The following is a 19,236-nucleotide window of genomic DNA, read 5'->3' as shown; positions in this document are numbered from 1 at the left end:
ACTAAGGCATAGGGTCCATTATTGCATGCTGATTAAAATGAATTGTGGTATTGGACTATAAGCACAATTACACAAAGGCCAAGGATAGATTATGCATCCCTTACAGCACAGGGGTGATACCGCAAGGGAGAGAGATATAGCTCAGCTGAGCCGGGTTACAGAGAGGCCATTGCTTATTTTGCAGACAAATGTATGCACTGAATATGAATATGTAGGTAAGCTACGTTTACTAAGCTAAGAAGGCTGTTAAGACAGGTGTCCCTGTTTTCCACCATAGTCTTGAATCAATAGGTTGCATCGTATTGTTGGCTTATTCTAGGATGCTGTGCTTTAAACAATCTTTTGGGGGTATTTTGCATCACTACCGTATGTTTTTGTAGTAGATTGAGGAACTTTTCTTTGGCATTATCATTTTGCTGTACAGAATGACCATGTTACACTGTAAATTGAAATGGATGGTAAAAACCCTTTTGGAGACGACGCCTTTGCTAGATCTACAGGACAATGACGGCAGATGAACAACGTGGGCTCCATCCTGGTCTTGGAGCTCGGTGTGAGCTTCGTGAGGATGGGAAGAGATAGGCTGCCCTGGCCGTGCTCCTCATAACCTCCTGGGGAGGCTCGCTAGGACAATGTTGGAAGCCTTTTCGTCTTTTTAATACTTCGGGGGAAAGAGATGTGTTCTTCCTCCTCCTGCATGGACTCATGATCCATTCATATCTGGTTTTGGACTCCTGTCAAGGCTCTGCTTTTTCTCCCTCTCCTTCACATGGCATTCACAACTGGGCCATCAAGAAATAGGTGGAGATTGTGAGTGCTTTGCAATCCTCAGTGTGGTCAGTGATGTCAGTTGGTCTGACCACTGACCTCCATGAAGGTCTGGATCCACACCCTGCTCTGAAATACAGAGCTTTATGAATCACCACTTCAAAAGAACAGGGTCAATTCCCAGGGACCAGAAAATAATAACCAACTGCCTTATACAAGCACATTTTACATTACAAAACGTCATTTACACACCACCCCATACCTCTACACAACTGAAAGAAAGAAAAACTTGATTCTAACCCCTAGCCGCGTAAGTGGACCCACAAAGCCCGAGCCTTAAGGAAAGCATAGCATTGGAAGCTAGAGCTTACAGCACCTGACTGCATCAACAAAGTGTGTCCCTGGCAGATATCCCGGAGCCCCCAATACAAAGCAAGTGGGAAACATCCCTTCCTAAATCTCAGAGTCAGAAGTCGTAGCCAAGAGGATAAGAATAATGCAACCGATGGGGGAAAGGAAATGCTTGGCGGCGCAAAATGAGCCCTGGAAACACTTAGGTACTTAGAGGATGATTCCACGCCGGTGACAAAACCTCCCTTTTTCTGCGATGATGAATAGCTCACAAAGGCGAAAACAAACCAGATGGTTCCTAATCCACGAGCAATTTACTTTCTCTGTTGTGGTTCACAGGCCTTGGTGGTAACCTGTTGAGTATGTCAGACCCTGGGAGAATGATGGGACTTGTAACCAATGGGGGTTTCTACCAGTAGACAGAAGGAAATGCAACAGGATAAAAAGAGTGCACCAGATGAAGAAACACAGGTGTTTGATACATCTGATCACATTGCCTCACATTGCAGGACCAAATAATCCTAACCTGTTTTGGTTTTGGTCAACAGTTGTCCTGGTTTTCCTCAGAGCAGCCTGAAAACGAGATATATCATGGAACTGGTTCTTTTCAAATCATATATTATATTAGCAATATGCTTGATCTGACATGTATCTGACCACAGTCAGAGGTAGTCGAGGCATTTTTGCAACAAAACAAATGTTATCTTTAATTCTACAGACAGTGAATGATGTGAAAGGCAAAGCTCCACAAACACAGGAAAATAGTCGGTTTCAAAAACGACAAAAGACTGAATAAACAAACATTTCTAAAGGAGAAGCTGCCACTGTTGTGCTGATATGTACTGAACAGTAACCGAAAAATCGCAGCAAAACCTCAGCAACAATCCCTTTATTTGTATATTGTGGGGTTGGATTGAAACCTGAGATCAACGTTTTCCCTCCTGCTGAACCAAACAACCGAGTTCCCCGTCTTCCCGCAGCAGGGGTAAATAAACACATGTAGAAAAGCGGATCCGCCAGTAAGTACCAACATCTGGGCTACAAAGGAGCTATCCCCTTCAACACCTGACGTGTGCTGCTCGTGTGAGCGGGGAACCTCTCGTTCCCCCCTGTTCCCTTCCACCATTATTATTAACACAAGCCTTTTAATAACTGGCTCTCTTCCTGTGCTCGGGAACACGGTCAGAGGCTTTTGTTCCGCCTTCCTGGAGACAGACAGGAGAACAAAAGCGGTAATGATCCACATACACCCAGGGGCTTGTACACACTACTGGCCCGGTCGGCTCTAATTAGGCCCTGGACACCATGACAGGAACATTCCCTCACACACACACGCAGAGAGGTCCGAAAAAAATACAATGTCCCTGGACCTGTCACCTCCGCTTTCAGTCCCCACCCCTGGATGTCGGGATGTTTCTAAGGGGTTCACCAAATGTTTTATTACTGATCTATAACCGTGCTTAATGTATTGCTTTCATAGTTTACCCAACACACTCCTTGCTCAGAAAAAGAGATGTTTACATCATGTTTTCTATCAAGTCTTTGATTTAGTATCAGTAAGAGGGGGTTGATGTTTGATCCTCTATACAAATGATAACGCAAAATTTTGAGGATGTTATATTGGCTCGAGACATATTCATTGAGATCTGGGACATATAACGAGAAATCCTTTGAATACAAGCTCTAGGGATGGCCAACGAGAGAGGGGAAAACTACAGCTGTTCCCTAACCTCCTACATTCGGTGGTACAGCCTTAGGGATGTTCTTCCTCCCTCTCTCTCTCTGCGCCTCAGATTTCTTCTTGCTATTTTTCAAAATCCTCCTTGAAGTTAGTTGACATATCACACATTGCGGGGAGGAAGAGGTGATGACGTGCAGCGTCAAAGCTTTCCCATACGTCAGCCCTGTTCTCTGGTCCGCTCTGGCCTGGTGTGCCACCATCAGGCCCTAAAAGGGGCGTCCCTCGTGGACAAGTGTCATAGCTGTGTTTACTGGGGGAGGTGCGCTAAGAGACAAGGTAATAGCCATTGTGACACTGATGAGAGTTAATAATGAAAGCCCTCGTGGTGAATGTGCAGCAACAAAAGGCAGTGGTTTGATAAAGCTGGAAATACACTTGAGAAAGTCCTGGTAACATAGGGAGATTTCAACACTTTGGGTTGCTAGGGCCCAAAGCCAAACTTGAATCGGAAGACCTAGGACCACCTGGGGAAGAAACAGTGAAAAGGAGATGAAGCCGGAGAAGGTTACAACTGGATGGGATGTCTCAAGACCAGAGATGATGGAGGGAAGTCTTCAGCCTGTGTTCCTTGGGGAATTTAAAGGCCTACATAAGTAAAATAAGTAGGGGTGTCCTCAGTCAAATCTCATTAGGGAGGCCAGACCTACATTGTTGTCATTTTTTCTTATATATGCGGCTCAACGATGCCAATGGTTTTTGGTGACTTTTACAGGGTTTTAGGCCTTGAACATAATGTAAAGGGGACTCGTTTATGTCACCCCTGAACAGAAGTGACACTGTTTATCTTTCGTTCAGTCTTTGGAGGAAATGCATTTACTGCACACTTACAAAGTCTTCAGGTTATATTCTGGAGGGGATCTGTGATGCATGCGATTACACAGAAAACACAACTTCCAGGAACTGCTTCCTGGGCCACCAACCGGGCCCTTACAAAAACCTAGCGGCTGAAACAGCCCAGTAAAGACATCAGCCCAGTGTAGACATCTTCCCAGCAAAGCGGAAGTGACAGGCGGTGAAGGCAGCTAATGTTCTTTGACACCCGGTGGACCTTCCCATAACCTCCACTCAACACATCTAGGAAGACCGCAATTGGGAGCCGAGAGGCTGGCAATATAGAGCCTCAAAAACACCTTCCGGGAATCGCCTGGAGTAGTCATCACAGGGGTAGAACGGGAACCGGCATTAACTCCGGAAATGAGTTGGAGGACTCGGTAAATGCAAGCGGACGGCGGCAACAAAAGGCCATTTACATTTCTATTTAGAGCACGTCGGCGGCCCGCAGAACACACTCTACCCTTTGCACCGGCGAGCGCTCGTGCCGCTTCAGAAGAGAGGGGGAGAGCGAGATAAAGCCAGTGACATTTTCAACGTGGCAGTCGCCACAAAGACAAATGTGGCGAAGAAAAGGCACCCGGGTCTATTTCCTGAGTCGCGAGGGGACCGAAATATAAAGAAAAAGCGGCATTGTTGCAAAGGTCAGTGGGACTTACAAGCCCAGATAGCCAAATGAGTGACACGGCAGCAGGCGGGCCTGAGATCCCGGGCAGGACAGACGCGGATGGGGAGCATGAGTCCCCCTGGTTCTACCGTTCTACCATCAACCAATAGATAGGGAGCTGCAGCACGCTCATTATGAGGCAGCTACTCGCGCCAATCACGCTGATAATCGGGAGAGGAAGTGACGCACATCATCAGCAATTCAACTGAACCTCCATCCTGAAATACTCTCCATCTACGTCTATACAATGAGGACGTCAGGGAATCCCCTGTTAACAGAGCACACCATTTCGTTAAATGTTTAGTGGAAGCAAAGACGAGGTTGGATAATTTAACACATTGTTTTGTGCTTCTATTTTGATATTCACGTCAGCTGACATTTCTTTGCGAAAGAATGCGCTGCCGGAGTAAGAGTTTAATAGCTTTGTTTTGAAGGTTTGATATCACTCTTGTTATGTACTCTCACAGTAATAAAGAACATCGACTAATCTTCTTGTTCCTTAAAGCTAGTCAGCACTTTTTTTTCGAATGTTGCTTTTCAGAAACTTGTTAGTTTACCGAATTTCGAATCTGGAACTGGGATCAATAAAGAATTATTTTATCGTAGTTCAGCATTTGGGATTATCTCGCTATTCCAGCATTGGCTGTGAGCTGTGATTGATCTCAGCTTCACTTGTAAGCAGCTTTGGATAAAAGCGTCTGCTAAACGACTAAATGTAAATATATGTAAATTAAAACTGTAAACTGTCTGCTCAAATGCAAATGCCTGTGCATGCACAGGTATATCCAGCCTCAAATTCTGACTGCTGCTAATTCCTATTATGAGCTAATACTAATCCCATGATTATATAATGCTATGATTAGCATTAGCTAATGTCAAGGAGTAAGAGCAGCGCAAACCATAAATATTTCTAGTTTTCAGTTACATTTAGCAGACAATTTCACTCAAAGCGCCAATATTCCCTGGGTAACGACAATTAGTTGTGGCAGCCAGCGAACCAAAGTAAAATCAAATTGAAAACTGTGATTGGGTTTAAGTGTCTTTGAATCGGTCCACTTTGGAGGGAGGTGCCGGGCTATATTACGGTTGACTCTGTGCAGGGATTTGTTAATTTTACCATCGCTACTGGAATCTGTGTCAGAGGCTCAACTCCAGGCCGGAGCAGGAAATACTTGGCAGGCTGATCTCTTTCTGATTCGCGTGCAAGTTAAGACTTGTATACGTCGCAGCAATCAGATCAAGTCCTCCACTGAACTAAACAGGCAACACTGTGTGTGGATTTTAACGTGAGGATGTGTGTGTGTGTACGTGTGTGTGTGTGTGTGTGTGTTTGTGTGTGTGTGTGTGTGTGTGTGTGTGATTGTAACCCTGTTTGAATAACCGGTTCCTTGTGTGTGTGCTTGCATGTATGTCGTATGTTTGTGTGAGTGTGTCTGGCTTCATACATGTGTTCCTGTGTGTTCTTCTGTGTGTTTGTGTTTTTTTTGGTTCGTGCCATCGTACGTGGTTCTGCATGTGCTTCGTGTGCGTTTGTCTGTGCCTGCGTGTTTGTAGAAGAGAGGAGAGGATGGAGAGCATGTCGTGAGGCAGCACTCGGGCGCGGGCAGAGGGAGCCATGGCCACCTGCACCCACTGAAGAGCCCTCAGGCCAGCTGTCCGGCCCTTCCCAGGGATGAGGAGATTAAGTTAAAATTAAAAAACCCAGAGAGGAGGGAGGGAAGGGAGAATAGCTATAGTGGAATCATGTTACAGAGAGGGGAGGGAGAGGATAGAGAGAGGATGAGGGAGAGGAAAGGAGGAGAGGGTGGGAGAGGAAAGGGGGAGAGGAATGTGGGAAGGAGAAGAGAGCAGGAGAGGGGATGAGGGAGAGGAAAGGAGGAAGGAGTAGAGAGGAGGAGGGGGGATGAGGGAGAGGAAAGGAGGAAGGAGTAGAGAGGAGGAAAGGGGTTGAGTGGGGAGCAAAGTATAAGAGTAGATGGGAAGAAATTAAGAGGCAGAGTAGGAGAAGAGGAGATAAGAGGAGAGGAAAGGAGAAAGTAGCAGGCTGGAAAGTGCAGAAGAGACACAGGGAGTGAAACAAAAAAGGAGGAGAGGGGATGAAGGAGAGGGCAGGAAAAAAAGAGGATGAAAGAAAAAGAGGAGAGGAGGGGATAGAGGAGAGGAGGATAGGAGATGAGGGGAGAGTAAAAGTGAGGAGCATGGGGTGAAATGAGCAGAGAGGAAGAACGCATGAACGCACACATCTCAAGTCAAATGTATCCGACTTCCACACATTGGGATGTGTCTGGACTGCACTATCGCAAGGCATAACACTTAACACTCTCACACACACACACACACACACACACCCCATCATCATACCGTGCCTACTGCATACGGAATCATGACCTCGTGCCAAGACCAATCACCGGCGTCAACACCTTCACCCAGGATGCAGCAGCACTCGGCCCAGCATGGAGCCGTCTTGGTTCCGCTCAACGCCAGAGTAACCACACTTAACCCAGTAGAGAGCAGACACACCGTCTCACTTAAAGAACACACACACACACACACACAAAGGCTGGGACCCTCGAGTACTCTACACACACACACACACAGGCTGGGACCCTAAAGTACTCGATACACACGCATACAGGCTGTTCTAATAGAGAACTACCCGATACAGACACACATACAGTCTGGGACCCTAGAGCACTCTATACACACATACATTCAGGCTGTTGTAATAGAGTAATACTCTATACACAGATCTCATTTGGATGGTTGAAGGGGTTAACTGCAGTCATGTGGTGGGTGGGGGATTTTGGAATGTGTGTGTGTGTGTGTGTGTGTGTGTGTGTGTGTGTGTGTGTGTGTGTGTGTGTGTGTGTGTGTGTGTGTGTGTGTCTGTGTGTGTGTGTGTGTGTGTCTGTGTTAACGTGGCAATATGATTAAGAGAGGAAGGAAATGAGGAAGAGGAAGGAGAGAAGGAGGGGCGAAGAGGAGAGGATAAGATGGGAGAGGAGAGGGGGGACGTGGGAGGGGATGAGAGCAGCAAAAGGAAGATGGGAGAGGATCGGGGAGGGAAAGGGGGAAAGGAGAGGTAACGAGGGAGCAGTAGAAGGAGAGGAGAGGAAAGTAGCAAGGAGAAGTGAAGCGTAGAGAAGCAAAGAGAAGAGAGAGGAGAGAAGGACATAAGAGAGGAGAGAAGATGAGGAGGGCTCAGAAGAGAGCGGAACAGAAAGATTGGGATTAAGCACAGAACAAATCTGATAAGAGGGGCGGCACAATTGTGTTTAGGAAACATCTGACTCAACAGAAAGCGGGGAGACTTTGGGTGCCGCGACTTTGAGTAGATTTACAGGGCTCATCCGATTGGTGGACAGATGCATCGTCAGCTTTCTTTCCCTCTTTTTCCCTTTTTGTTTTAATTGATTCATTGCGTCAACAGTAATCCTGTCTATCCGCTGTGTAAGCCTGGGAGACCTAAAGCAACCCTGTGGCTCCACAGGACAGGCCTGAAGCAGAGGTCCTGAGTAAAATGTGTAGAATGAATGCCATCATACACACCTGGAGGGAGTTTTGGGGACACATGTGGTCACACACGGACACACACTCAGATTCTAACTCTCAATACCAGCTTCATTAACGCAACACATTGTGCATGCAGACACTGACATCAACACAAGATATTTTATTCATTAACACACACACACACACACACACAAACACACACACACACACACACACGCATCAATCCGACACACACACACATCAACCTAAAAAATCTTATTTTCATAAACACACAGGTGACATTAAATCAATGTATCCCTGACCTCTCCTTGAAGTCCAGGAAGATGTTCCCCAGGCCGTTCCCTCCTCCCACCATGTTGAGGTCGATGGCCCTCAGCAGGGCAAAGTGCACCTTGATCACATCCTGGGACACAACACACAGACACGTCTTTAGCTTCTTAGCATGGAGTGTATAACAACACACAGCATCCAGACACATCTTTAGCATCTTAGCACAAAGTTTATGACAACACACAGCATCCAAACACTTCTTGAGCATCTTAGCATGGTCTTTATAACAACAAACAGTATCCAGACACTTCTTTAGCATCTTAGCATGGTCTTTATAAAAAAGCACAGCATCCAGACACTTCTTTAGCATCTTAGCATGCAGTTTATTACAATAAACAGCCTTCAGGCAGTTTGTTAGCTTCCTAGCATTCACTTTTTAACAACGCACAGCATCCAGTCACTTCCTTTGCGTCCTAGGATAACAGTAAACTTTGGAAAGTTTCAAACTATAATTTGGTGTCTATGGGACTAATGCAGACAATTTGTGAGATCGGTCCAGTATTGAGTGAGAACGCAGCTACAGTAAAACTGAAAAAGTGGTTCAATGCAATACTTTGGGGCAATAGTGCCCGGTAAATGTCTTCTCTAAAAGTGCTTGTTTTGGCCACAGATTATATTGCAACTGAATGGAAGGTATCCCAACATTTGCTCAGTAAAACCATTCCTTATCATCCTAGCACTTGCATTTTTACAACAATTCCTCAGCATTCTAGCATTCACTTTATAACATTGAATTTATTCAGTGTAGGGCATGCCAAACTGTTTCCATTTTTCTTGGACACAATTCTTGTAAAACATTTGAATAAAGGGTGTTTTGGGGAGAACTGTTGTCATTGAAAATATTAAACTGTGTCAGTGTGTAGTTTTATGCATACATCATTCTGAAGGTCGTTTTTTTATTGAAAATGAATTTATGCATATAAAAATATTTTCGTTGAGGGTTATTGCCGTACATGGACAAATGTACTTTGTTTATAAAGGTTGCCTGAAAGAACATAAATAAAAAAAGGCTCCTGCTAGAAAGCACTTTTAACCATGACTATTTATACAGCATTGGCTCCGACTACATTCCCATAGGCCTGTCGACCCATCAATCAATAAAATAAGCATCAATCCTTCCGCCCCCCAGGTAGGTCATTCCTCTGCATACCCCCCCACTCCTGCCAATCATCTGCAGCCTAGAGACCATAACATTTGATATGATATGACTCTTGATCCTTTGGGGGGGCTTCTCACTCCTCACTCACCTCCAAGTTGACGAAGATGGCCTCCATTTCGTGGACAGTGAACACCTGCTTCAGGGGTATCATGTAGTTCTGCACAGCGGCGGAGACATGAGGGGATAGGGTTAGAGAACTAAACACCCATACTTCATTTAACCACAAGGCTTTGTTGAATACTAAATTCTGATCGGTAAATTACGGCATTGTAGCCTTTTATTTCTGTATCACAGACTGTTGCTATATGGACGCTATTTCCAACCGTAGTTTCAAACAAACTACTTTTCTTTGCGGAAGCAATAAAACCAAGGTTAAATCATTGAAATCATTATTTGTTGTTTTATTTCGTGTGAAATTATTGATTTCCTCAGAACGTAGCCGTGTTAAAGGGGGCTTATGTACTGCGAGCCGGTCATTAGTGACAGAATAACCACTCTAGGGTGATTCAGACCGCCCTGCCCCGCGTCAGGGTCCTGCATCTCCCTGTCAGGGCACATTAGCCCTTACACACAATACACTACCTACTCCCTTTCACCACCATTTCACCTTCAGCCAGCGGTTTGTAGGGTTATAAAAGTACAAAAACATAGTTTAAATACAAACATAAGACATATACTAAGACAGTATATACTCTCAGCTGGGGGACGGAGGGTTTGTCAGCTTATTAAACCACGAAGGTGTCCTCGACTAAGAATTTGCATAATGAAATTAAACTCTTCATCTCATTCATTAGATCTCTGAATCAAATATGACACAATTGCAGCTGAAAGAGATGAGCTGTGTATAGCTGTCTGATAAGGGCCTACGCTAAATGACGAGCGCATCCCATCTAACTGATGACTGCATTCAGCTTGATAGAAAATATAGGCTACTATTAGCCTAATATGCTATCATTTAGATTAATAGAATATACCGTGATAAATATAATGCATCTATGAAATCAAAGAGGATGCATAAGTGGGTTGATGGTGAGATATTTAAAATACATTTCAATTATACATTGCAATGTATAGAAGAAATGCTGATCTGATCGCCGTATATTATTTTCGATCATCTTTGAAAGTTTTAAAATCCTGCCACACTTTAGAAGTTTTTTCGCATGACATTGTTTATCCATTTAGTTTTAAAGTATAGAATATTTTGTCTACTTTGAAAAGAAAAGGATTGGCTAGCACAACTGCCATGACACAAAGTGGTCATCAAACCAACAAAATGGACCTTTATTGAAAGCAAAACACATCAGCAAATAGAAAAGTAGAAAAGAAAAAGAAATAGAAAAGAGTCAAATCCCCCAAAAGAAAAACATTGTTCAACTTACAGGCTTTACGTATGAGACGGTTCCCAACACGACGGTTTGGCTATTATAGACTACGTTGACTTAATGTCTTTCAATGGAAGATTTGAATCATCTTAGATTCAGGATCGGCCTTTAAAACTACAAAACAAAATATAGATACAAAAACCATTAAAAAAACATGATTAGCTAATTGTATCTTGATCTTGTTGTGTTTTTTGCCTTGTTAAGACATGCAATACTTTGCATTGTAGTTTTCAACAAAAATAAGATTCATATCATGTGAAAAAGATGACATGCTCAGCTCATCTAGTTTCATCATCGACACTTTCACCTTTTACAAATGAAGGTAGGTAACAGCAGCAGTATAAACAGCAGCAGCTCAAACTGCTACACGGCTGTTAGCTGCCATAGCTCCAATAAAAGCTGCACTAACTCCCAGCCGTAAAGACAACCTGAGACGGCCCGGCTGTTTGGCTAACATCATTACCTGCCTGTCACTTCCCATGCTGCTAACGATAATAAATCTGTTATAAAATGATGACGAGCTTTATTAACCCCAACTCAATTACGGCCCAATGCGTCCCCTGATCACAGCGAGAGCCTCGCGCTGTGTTCCCGCTCCCCTCTGCCCTGCGCTAGCGCTCGCACCACGTAGCGCTGAGTATTCTTAGCCCTAATGGAATCAGTGGAGCGGCTGAGGCCTCGTCAGGATCGTCAGCGGCAGAATGATCCGCGTTAGCATTGTGTGTCGTCGGAGGCGGCTGTTTGTTTCACCAACTAATAAAGGCTGATTTACTGCCGAATAAGCAATTTAGTGTTTAATGTGTGTGTGACGGGGTGTGTGAGTGTGCATTTGAAATGTGTGCATATATTGACTCGAGGCCTAGAATACATTTTAATGGGCGCCCTGTGTCAATTTGTGGACGCATTGTGTGTGTACGTGTATGCATGCATATTGTGTGTATAGGTGTGTGTGTGTCTGAATGTGTGTATAAAGGTGTGTGTATCTCTGGTGATTCCACCCAGGGAAGGGATTCCCTCTGTGATCGTGAGCCAATAATAACCGCATTGATCCTCTGACATTTGGCCCCTGGTGAATCGGCCAATAGTTGACCTTTCCACGCTGTGGCCCTGCACACAAGAGCTTTGTATTCCTGAGTGTGTGTGTGTGTGTGTGTGTATGTGTGTGTGTTTCGGTGTGTGTGTTTGACGGTATGCGTGTGTGTTTGTGGGTTTGGATGGCACATCCATTTTGACACATAAGTGATCTAAACATTTTGGAGAACATTTGCCGTGATCACTTCAGTTGATTACTGTGCAGATCCACACAAACACACACACAAACACACTCACAAACACACACACAGTGTGTTCCCGTACCTTCTCGATGTCCTCCAAGGTCTTGTAGTACTTGGCCTCGGTCTCTTGGATCTCCACTAGACAGCAGTTCCTCTTGTCGTCCTCACTCATGCCCATCTTCTATAGAGACCAAGCACACATGCACGCACACACACACACACACACACACACACACACACGCACACACACACACACATACAGAAACACACACAAACACACACTCACTTCATTATTACGACTGATAGACAGCTTGAAGTACTCACACTACAGAGAGAAGACATATTGCATTGTACAGTCACCGTTGATATAAACATTTTATACACTGATATTCATAGATGCCCGTCACAACGAGGAAACAATAGGCCTGTCGTAACCTTATGACACGTGAAAGTTAAAACACATTTAACTCTAGGGTGTGGTTAGGCCAGTTGTGATTTCACTGATGTAGAGAATCATAGTCAAAATCAAGAGTAATGTTCACGGTCGATGAGAATGGGATGAGGTGGACTCGGAGTGAAGCTGTGTGATTACAGAGAGAGACTGCAGCACGCCCCAAGACACATGTAAGTCAGATGTAAGACTGTGTGTGTGTGTGCGGTGTGTGTGTTTGTGTTGTTTTCATGTAGATACCTGTGTGTGTGTGTGTTGTCCATGTGCGTGGGTGTGCCTCTGAATTTGTGGATTGTGTGCATCCAGCCATTTTTGTGTATGTGTGTGTGTGTGTGTGTGTGTGTGTGTGTGTGTGTGTGTGTGTGTGTGTGTGTGTGTGTGTGTGTGCCTGTGTGAGTGGGTGCGTGTACAAGAAGGGGAGGATGAATATGTACTAGTCAACACCAACACAAACACATGCCAACTCATCACAAGACACACACAGACAAAACACATCACGACTATAGGACCAATGCCTTTCTCTGTGCTACATCCTGTCAATCAGGTGGGCTGGTCAAACAGAGGGGGTGAGGGACGGGGCCTTTGATGGTCTAGTTAACCTCAGCTGGGCTCACTGGCTGTCCTGTCCCTCTCAGGGGGGTTGGCTGTGTGTGTATAATCCGGGCGCTACACTGAGCATGAAAGCGCCACGTTGCGTCGCGTCACCTTACTGCCGCGTCCAGAGCGAGAGGAGCACGTAGATGTACAATCAAAAACGATGAGGGCTAAAGCCATATTCGTTTTTTAATTGTTGTGAGCAATAACAAGTGGATCATGCATTCAGTTCACGTCGACCCATTAAACGGCCCGAGGTTTTCATTGGCGATCTTCCAACCAAACTCGCCTGAAGCTCCAATAACAGCACAATTGTCCTCCGAATGTTGTCTTTCGTTAAGTTGTCCTCATTTAAACAATCATCGCACCTCGCCCATGATCGTTGTACATGATACAGGGGTGCATCATGATCCCTACGGTGGGATCTTGATGCACCCCTGCCTTCTCCCTACGGTGTAGCCAGACTACCATGCAATTGAACGCAGGAATGCAAATTAAGTCCACCAGTAAAGATATGTATTAACAAATTTAACAAGCGGAAGTTTTCCGCCTGACCACATCTTCTAATCTTTACATTATTTAATTAACACATGTTCTATCTTCAAAAACACTGTTTAGTCAACGAATGATGTGTCGACGCGTTTAAAAATGGAGTTTATATTGAATTCTGCTGCGCGTCAGAAGGGCTCAGTGTAGCAGCATTGGTTAGAGTGGGAGCGTTTCCTTACGGCTCGATGCTACGCTATATGAGGTGAGGCTATGTGACGCGACGCAAGGTGACACGACGAGGGGCTCGCATGCCTAGCAGAGCTGGGGGAGGTTAAAGCAGGTGTTTGTAAGCCTGTATGTGTTGAAGGGAGAGAATGACTGCCGCCTCAATGCACAGCCCAGTGTTTTCCTTTGCATTACATGCATTATAATGCATTAGGTAAGGGCTAATGTACGGACAGAGTATTAGACTGTGGAGTGAATGAATGAATTGTTTGCATCACTTACCTGCATATATCTGATCTGCAGCATGAGAAGGTAATATAATGATAGATGTTATATTAAACAAACAGAGAGAATATAATGATAGATGTTATATCAAACATAGAGACGGTCATATAATGATGGATGTTATATTTAACATAAAGATTAAGAATTATATACGTAATATTGAACATATAGAAGGTGATATTATATGTCATATTGAGCATAAAGCAGGTCATTAAATATATATTTTAATCATATATTAATCATAAATTAGGTGATACTAGATGTTATATTAAACATATAGAAGGTAACATTAGATGTTATATTGAGTATACTGCTGCTGCTCTAGATTAGCGGTTGTCTGCATGTTTTCTGGATGCCTGGTCTATTGCAGTGACTGGCTGCCTGGTCTGTTCCAGTGACTGTGACTGGATGCCTGGTCTATTGCAGTGACTGGCTGCCTGGTCTGTTCCAGTGACTGTGACTGGATGCCTGGTCTATTGCAGTGACTGGCTGCCTGGTCTGTTACAGTGACTGTGACTGGAAGCCTGGTCTATTGCAGTGACTGGCTGCCTGGTCTATTGTGCGACTGTGCTTGGATGCCTTGACTCAATTCTGGCACAAATTGCCAGAATCCCCACTCTGCCAAATTAATCAGGATTTATTGTTTGATAATAAGGGAGTTTTGTCATGCCCTCTGGGGGTCTAAGGCTAGGAGGTGTTGTAAATATATGGCCTGTTAAGCAAGCCCTTTGAGACGAACTGCGATGAAGGGATTTCAAATAAAATCTAATTTAATTTAAACATATAGATGATAATATAATGGTAGATGATAAAGCTACCAGCTTTGTGGGTGACCCAAGCCACCCCTCACATAGCATCTTCAGCCTCCTGCCATCTGGGAGACGGTACGGCAGCCACCGGCCGGGCTCCACCAGCCTGGTAAACAGCTTTGACCACCAGGCTGTCAGGAAGAGCAGCTCTCTCCCCTCACTCCCTCCCTCTGCCCCACAAACTCTGGACTTTGAAACCAATTTGGAACTCCTATTGCACATTTCAATCGATTTAATTTTTTTTTTACTTTATTTTATATATGCCGTTTTGTTATGCCTTACCTTTGCACTATTCTAAATTTTTTTATTTTTTTATTTTAGATTTATTATTTTTTTTCCTCCGTTTGTCTGGCATATATTTTGGAATTGACAATAAAGCTGACTTTGACATTATACATATAGAGGTAACTCAATGATATGTTATATTAAACATAATAAAGGTATTATTAGATGTATATTAAACATAAGGAAGATAATAGTCAATGTTATATTGAACATATCGAAGGTATAATGATTTATTTTATATAATACATGTAGAAGGTAATAAATTATGTTATATTTAGCATATTGAAGGTAGTACAATGATATATGTTATATAAATAAATAAGGTATCATAATGATACATGCTATAATATAATATCTTGAAATATGTTGTATTGTAAATATCTAGAAATATATAATGTAATATATTCAAAGATAAAGCAGGTAGTATTAGATGTTATTACACATGTTAAACACATAAGGTGATAAAATGGCTATAATGAAGATTATACAGTGAAAGATGTTATATAAAAAATATAGAAGGTAACATAATAATAAATGTTGTATAACAACCATTCATCACATAGCACTAGAGACAGTCTCACCCATGATGCAAACAGTGACAACATTACAGAGAGCTACTTTGTGTGTGTACTTGTGTGTGGTATGAAGCTGAGGAAGCCTGCGAGAGTTTGTTGGTGCGTGTATATGTGTGGGTGTGTGTGTGTGTGTGTGTGTGTGTGTGTGTGTGTGTGTGTGTGTGTGTGTGAGAGCATGCACGCGTGGATGGTTTGGTGCATGTATGAATGTTGAAGGGTGTTCTACATGTATGTTTTCCATGGTGCTTGCTCATTTACATTTGTGAGTGTGTGTGTGTGTGTGTGTCTGTGTGTCTGTGTGTCTGTGTCTGTGTGTGTGTGTGTGTGTGTGCGCGTGCGCGTGCTCGTGTGTGTGTGTCTGTGTGTGTGTGTGTGTGTGTGTGTGTGTGTGTGTGTGTTTGTGTGTGTTAATCCATTTGGGTAGATTTGTGTTGGCATGGATTATCACACACATCATGTGTGATCCAGGTGTCAGGGGTGAAGGTAGTGTAGGGTGTGTGGGTATGTGTGTGTGTTCGTGTGTGTGTGTGTGTGTTCGTGTGTGTGAGTGTGTGTGGAGCTCGGCTGAGGGAGACAGATGCCCCCCTCACTATGGGGTGTGTGGTGGGTGGAGGGATGCGTAGACGTTAGGGTTAGGGCTGGGGTGGGGGTGAGGAGTGTGAAGGTGTGGGGTGGAGGTATGGGGGCAACTCTGATGGTGGGTAGGCCATGTGTGGGGAGCAGAGGGTGGGGTGGAGCTGCAGGGTGGAGGTGGAGGTGGAGGGTGGAGGCTGTGTAAAAAGCGAATGGACAGATGTCCTCACCATGGGCTGTTCTTGAGGTGGGGAGCTTCGTGCAGGTATGTGATGGAGGAGTGGGGAAGTGTGGAGGTGTGAAGGGTGGAGGTGGGGTGGTGTGAAGGAGCAGAGGGGGATTGAGCGGTATGGGGGTGATGGAGGTGCATGGAGGTGGAGGTGGGGTGGTGTGAAAGAGCAGAGGGGGATTGAGCGGCATGGGGGTGATGGAGGTGCATGGAGGTGGAGGTGGGGTGGTGTGAGAGAGCAGAGGGGGGTGGAGGATCATCTCAGGGTTGTTTTGGGGGTGGAGGGGTCCATGGAGGCATGTAGGGTGTTATAGCGGTATGGGGGGTGGTGGAGGTGGAGGTGAGGGGTGGAGGTGAGGGGTGGAGGTGAGGGGTGGAGGTGTGCTGAGGAGCTGAGCATAGAGGAGGAGGTGTTTCTCACCATGGGCTGGCGGACCTCCACCTTGATGATGTCCTCGTAGATGTCATCTCCGTCGTCCTCGCACGGCACGCAGTCGTAGATGTCATCCTCACCCAGGTCGTGCTCGCTGCACACACGCACACACACCAAGAGAGGCACGCGCACAGACACACACACACACACACACACACACGCACAAAAACAAGGTCATTATATATATATATATATATCATTTTTATTGAAACCTATTGTTGTTTTATTATATGTTAGATGTCTGTGCTTCATGGCATTAAATGTCATTTCCTCCACTAAGGGGTTTCTCAATCAAAACAATAACAAAAGACGTAGTTCCACAACGTTGTGATGTGAACTAGCTTGGGAAGAGTGGAGATATTGTCCTCAGCTCCGCCGGTGAAAATATGTCACGTTAACTTGCTAACTTACCACTAGAGGAGTCGACTACTCATACAGCTGTGGATACGTTTATTTGGCATATTCAATCAAGTCATTACCGTATGCGTTAGCTTGGTGGCTGGCATGAGCCATGAGTCAGAGTTGTACATCATAGTAAGCTAGCTCTGGGGCTGCTGTCGATTTAAGATTTTCTAAGTCGTCAATTGAAGTCGATAGCCGATTTCAATATATTTTTGGGGCATCAGAAGAAAGCTTGAGTTCCAGGGCTCAGAGAGTTCTATCAAAGAAACACTGCTAACATTGTGCTACTTTACAGATTAAACAAAGCCATTATATGAGCCTTTAAAAAAATAATCTAACAACCCCACACCCAAAGCATGGTGCTCCATCAGGGGAGCATTTAATATTAATAGCGTGTCCGGAAGGGTTAACCTTCATGAACAGGCATGCTATGAACCCCATGCTGTGTGTCGGGCGTGTATGGATGTACAGAGCTCCATTGGGGGGCGCTTAATGTTCACAGCGGTGTCTGGAAGGGTTAACCATCACAAGCATCGTCACACACCAATGTTTAGCTGACAAGATGCATCTAGTTAAACCAGGGATCCTTACAACCACAAATGTTTTGGTTGCATGACTTTGTTTTATTATTTTTTACTTATGACTTGTCAGCATCTAAACTTAGCACAAAAAGTAAGGAAATTTGTGTTTGGTAGATTATTTCTCTTTGGTAACAATGCTTTTTTGCAATAAATCTTATTCGTTGGAAAGCCTGTTTAGTTCCCTTTCAAATGGTGCCCCATTTGAAAGGAACATGCCTTTGTGGGATGAGCAGCAGCACTGAGTATGTGGGTTGCGCCCATGAAAAATTTGTCAAATCTTTTTTGCCATTGCCAAAACAGGTTATTTTGCTGTTGCTATTGACACTTGTTTTGAGCTACTGGCACCCCCCAGGTGCTGCCAATCAGGTGCCTGATTGGCAGCACCTGTGAGCATGGGCCCTACTACTGTAAGTACAGCTACAGTCAGTAAGTGTCTGCTCCAAGAGTCGGCAAGCCGCGTTCGACTGATCTGGATAGGGCCCTTGTGATAGGGCAACTTCAAGCTGGTGTTCAGCAAAACCAAGTTGCGGCATTATTTGGAGCGAGCCCTGGTACACTCTCCAAACTGAAGGCCAAGTTCCATATAACGGGGGATGTCAAAGACAGGCCGCAAAGTGGGCGTCCCAAGAAGACCATTTCATCACCCTGTAGGCTGTCTTCTACAGATTTGCAGTCAAGGTTTGCAGGACGATATGGACGACCGCTCTCTGCCCAGACAATCCGGAACAGACTACACACAGCCAATCTCCGGCCTCATAGGGCTGCCAGGAGTCCTGCCATGACTGCCCTCCACCGTCAGGCCCGTTTGCGCTGGTGTCGGCAACACGTGCACTGGAACCTGAACATGTGAATGAACGTTATGTTCAGTGATGAGTCCAGATTCTGCCTACGGAAGTTGGATCATAGGGTCAAAGTGTGGGGAAGACGCGGAGAACGCTACGCTGATTGCTGCACCGATAGAATAACATCTTTTGGTGGAGGCAGTGTGACGGTGTGGGGCGGCATCTCCGTCACTAGAAAAACGAGGCTTGTCATCATTGGAGGCAATCTTAATGCAGAGAGATATAGAGATTAGACTGAGCAACCAGTGGCAATCCCATATCTCCACAGTCTGGGACCAAACTCTATCCTCCAAAATGACAACGCTCGCCCCCACAGGGCGGGGTTTATCAGAGACTACCTCCAGAATGTGGGAGTGCAGAGGATGGAATGGCCTGCTAGCAGTCATGACCTCAACCCCATTGAACACTTGTGGGATCAGCTTGGGCGTGCTGTTCGTGCCAGAGTGA

The 19,236-nt window shown here is 44.8% G+C and overlaps 1 protein-coding gene across 4 annotated transcripts in view; it reads right to left on the bottom strand.

Moving 5' to 3' along the window:
* Positions 1 to 19,236, bottom strand: part of vav2 (vav 2 guanine nucleotide exchange factor) — a 191,103-nt gene that overhangs the window by 22,536 nt on the left and 149,331 nt on the right. For all 4 annotated transcript variants that reach the window (XM_079755639.1, XM_079755641.1, XM_079755640.1 and 1 more), the window contains exons 5-8: positions 16,953 to 17,058; positions 12,099 to 12,197; positions 9,449 to 9,517; positions 8,174 to 8,274 (exon numbers count right to left, since the gene is read on the bottom strand). In XM_079755639.1, coding sequence (XP_079611765.1) covers positions 8,174 to 8,274; positions 9,449 to 9,517; positions 12,099 to 12,197; positions 16,953 to 17,058 — 375 coding nt within the window. The remainder of the gene's footprint in view (positions 1 to 8,173; positions 8,275 to 9,448; positions 9,518 to 12,098; positions 12,198 to 16,952; positions 17,059 to 19,236) is intronic.

Source organism: Pollachius pollachius (assembly GCF_949987615.1).
Source record: "Pollachius pollachius genome assembly, chromosome: 18".
Lineage (NCBI taxonomy): Eukaryota > Metazoa > Chordata > Actinopteri > Gadiformes > Gadidae > Pollachius > Pollachius pollachius.
Note: the sequence above shows the minus strand (reverse complement) of the source record. Positions and strands in the feature narration are given on the sequence as shown.